Source organism: Primulina eburnea, chromosome 3 (genome assembly GCF_022965805.1).
Source record: "Primulina eburnea isolate SZY01 chromosome 3, ASM2296580v1, whole genome shotgun sequence".
Taxonomy (NCBI): domain Eukaryota; kingdom Viridiplantae; phylum Streptophyta; class Magnoliopsida; order Lamiales; family Gesneriaceae; genus Primulina; species Primulina eburnea.
This window is the reverse complement of record NC_133103.1, coordinates 11,463,125-11,466,068: the sequence shown is the minus strand read 5'-3', so window position 1 is coordinate 11,466,068 and position 2,944 is coordinate 11,463,125. Positions and strand designations below refer to the sequence as shown.

Genomic DNA, 2,944 nt, shown 5'->3' with positions numbered 1-2,944 from the left:
GATTAGTATTTTTACCAGGGTATATCTCGAATAGCTGTATGATATATTTGGAGTATTTTGAAAATTGTATTATATCATCGAACTTTATCGGCTCTATGATATTTTTTGTTTTGCTTATATATTATGATTGTGTCTGGCCGACACATGTTTATATGTTGGAGTTTGTTGAGGGTGTTCGTTGATTTATTTTGATTAGTTAAATTTATAATATGTTCTATTTATGAGAAGATAATACCAAAATTTTATAGAATCAATATCAAAATTTTATTTATTTTGTTATTTATTAATTAATCGTGATTGTATGTTAATAAATTATAGACAAAAACTTGTGTAAGACGGTCTCACGGGTCGAATTTGTGAATCGAATCTCTTATTTGAGTCATCCATGAAAAAATATAATTTTTTATGCTAAGAGTATTACTTTTTATTCTGAATATGGGTAGGGTTGATCTATCTTACAGATTAGGATCCGTGAGACCGTCTCACATGATAATCGCTTTTTTACATTTGATTTTATAAACAAAGAAGTATTTTAAAGAAAAAATAATTTATGTTTGTTGAGGTTTTCACAAATTGGCTAAATTATTTTAGAAATCAAATATATTACACCTATTTATTTATATGTAAATATAAATTACATAAATCAGTTCTAAATCTAAATTTTAAAAACAACTTAAATTTTAGTGAAAGTAAAAATTATATCAATTCTCAATACCCAAATGTGAGCAGAAAGAGAATTATCAAACTTGAAGGATACAAAACAAATTGGACCGCTTTGATATTACAAAAGTAACCCTGATTTTTGTGCATCGTATCTCAATCACACAACGCAATGAATATACTTAGTTAACAAATGGCCACGAGGACACACGCTTATTCCCTGAGGCCTGAACGGTAATAACAACAAGGTTAACCTAGTCATTACACCTCCAAAGCACCGAACTACGCGTAAATAGCTTAAATCCCATCGCGCACTCAGATGACGACACGTCCCCCCGGCAGGTCATCCAACGGGTGAGACCACATCCAAAAGAAACACATAGAAAACACAAAGGGGAGGGAGAGGCAGGGAGAATGACGTGGCGGCAAATGTTAAGAGCCAAGCAGCATCACGAAGATCGGTGACGTGGCAAAAAAGAATTTGAAATCCCGCCCAAACCCGGACTTCCATTGTTTTCCTGTGAGGAATTTATATACCCTTTCCTTCGAAACCCTTCAGAATTCTCCTATTTCTATCGACCTCTCGTTCATTCTTAAGCCCACAAGCCATAACCGCAAAGCCAAGTGCCCTACAGGAGGTGAGCTTCACGCCGTTACAACGCTGACTCGACCGAGTCACGCCGATTTTCGACGATTACGCGACGTTTCGCACCGATTTCTCACGGTTTCGCTGATTTTCGGTTTGTTTTCTTCGCAGAGGAGATATGAAAGGAGGTAGATCGAAAACCGAGTCCAAAAAGGCTGATGCTAAGTGAGTTTTTTTGCTAACCTTTTAGATCTGTAATTTTTTTTGTTCTCGTCTTTTGGATTTTGATTGATTTTCGATGGTTTTTGGAAGGCTTTCTGTGAAGAAAGGAGGAGCGGCAGCTGGAAAGAAGCCAGCAGCGAAAAAGGGAAAGGCAGTCAAGGATCCAAACAAGCCTAAGAGGCCTGCCAGTGCTTTCTTCGTTTTCATGTAAATCTTAGTTTTCTGTTGTCGATTCGATTTTTTTGGTGTTTATTCGTCAATTGGTTATATTTAATATCTCATGCGTGCTTTATAACATAGGGAGGACTTTAGAAAACAATTCAAAGAGAAGCATCCCAATAACAAATCTGTTGCAACTGTAAGTGATTATAAATATCTGTGTATTTTAATATTATCGTAATCAGAGACTGTTTCCTGACTCGTAAGTAATTATGCGAATTCAATGTTCTAATTAGGTCGGGAAGGCTGGTGGTGACAAGTGGAAATCGATGTCTGAGGCGGTAAGATTTCACTTCGACAGCAGATTAGTCAGTTCTTTGTTTAGACACAGATCTATTTCCTATGGTATCCTCATATCCTAATATGCTTCAAATTGTTCCAGGAGAAAGCTCCATTCGTTGCCAAGGCAGATAAACGGAAAGCTGAGTATGAGAAGACTCTGCAGGCTTACAACAAAAGACTGGTGATTATTGACAAAAACTTTAATTATCAGCGACTTTAGTTGATACCAAATTCATTATAAATTATTTAACAGAATGAAGGACCTGGTGCTGAAGAAGAGGAGAGTGACAAATCTAGATCTGAAGTTAATGATGAAAATGATGAGGATGGAAGCGATGAGGTATAATTAGCAGAATATATATTGAAAATGAAATAGATATAACAATAATTCATGATTAATTAGAGCGTGCTTATGGCGCAATCAATGCTTTCGTTTGATACTTGCATATTTATTTTAAACTTCAGGACGACGAAGATGACGACGATGATGAGGAGTGACCGCTGAGGAAATCGGGGTGGGAAGACGTATGTATTCCCTCACGAACAGCTCGTTATGAACTAAACTAAGTCTGGATAGATAGTTCTTTTTTATCTGTATCTTTCAGTGGGAATCAAGTGAAAATAGCATATGTAATCGTAATGTTAGTTGAGATTGCTTGTTTGTTATCAGTAAACATGTTCATTGCCTTCTATTTTAATGATAGTCACTGGAAGTTTTGCTTCGAGTTTTCTTCTTGAATCTAATGTTTTAGATCGGATATTAGTCTCTAACCATCCATATTTATTTTATAATTTTCAGTAGTTGGTATTGTGATAATTGTTTTTTGGGTTGTCTTTATGTCCTTTTCCTGTCTATATTTAGGAGAACATGCATCTGAATGTGATTTTGATTCTTCTCAAGTTTTAGCTGGTTGGAATGAATCCCTTTGGCTCTTTCAAAATTTCCTTCTATCGGCGAAGTACCAATGGGATGAC

General features: G+C 35.7%; 1 protein-coding gene across 1 annotated transcript; it reads left to right on the top strand.

The window, feature by feature from the left end:
* The first annotated feature begins 1,165 nt into the window (after positions 1 to 1,165).
* Positions 1,166 to 2,694, top strand: LOC140826372 (HMG1/2-like protein). Its single transcript, XM_073188616.1, has 8 exons — positions 1,166 to 1,298; positions 1,418 to 1,471; positions 1,559 to 1,675; positions 1,769 to 1,826; positions 1,924 to 1,968; positions 2,070 to 2,150; positions 2,223 to 2,309; positions 2,435 to 2,694. The coding sequence occupies exons 2-8, from the start codon at positions 1,425 to 1,427 to the stop codon at positions 2,465 to 2,467; spliced, it is 468 nt and encodes a 155-aa protein (XP_073044717.1). The 5' UTR covers positions 1,166 to 1,298; positions 1,418 to 1,424; the 3' UTR covers positions 2,468 to 2,694.
* The last annotated feature ends 250 nt before the right edge of the window (positions 2,695 to 2,944 follow it).

What these genes read in the sequence shown, in the direction of transcription:
- LOC140826372 (XM_073188616.1), top strand. Translation starts at nt 1,425, where the DNA reads ATGAAAGGAGGTAGATCGAAAACCGAGTCCAAAAAGGCTGATGCTAA. An exon ending in AGTGCTTTCTTCGTTTTCAT is followed by an intron (nt 1,676 to 1,768) that starts GTAAATCTTAGT and finishes TTTATAACATAG; the next exon opens with GGAGGACTTTAGAAAACAAT. An exon ending in GGAAATCGATGTCTGAGGCG is followed by an intron (nt 1,969 to 2,069) that starts GTAAGATTTCAC and finishes AAATTGTTCCAG; the next exon opens with GAGAAAGCTCCATTCGTTGC.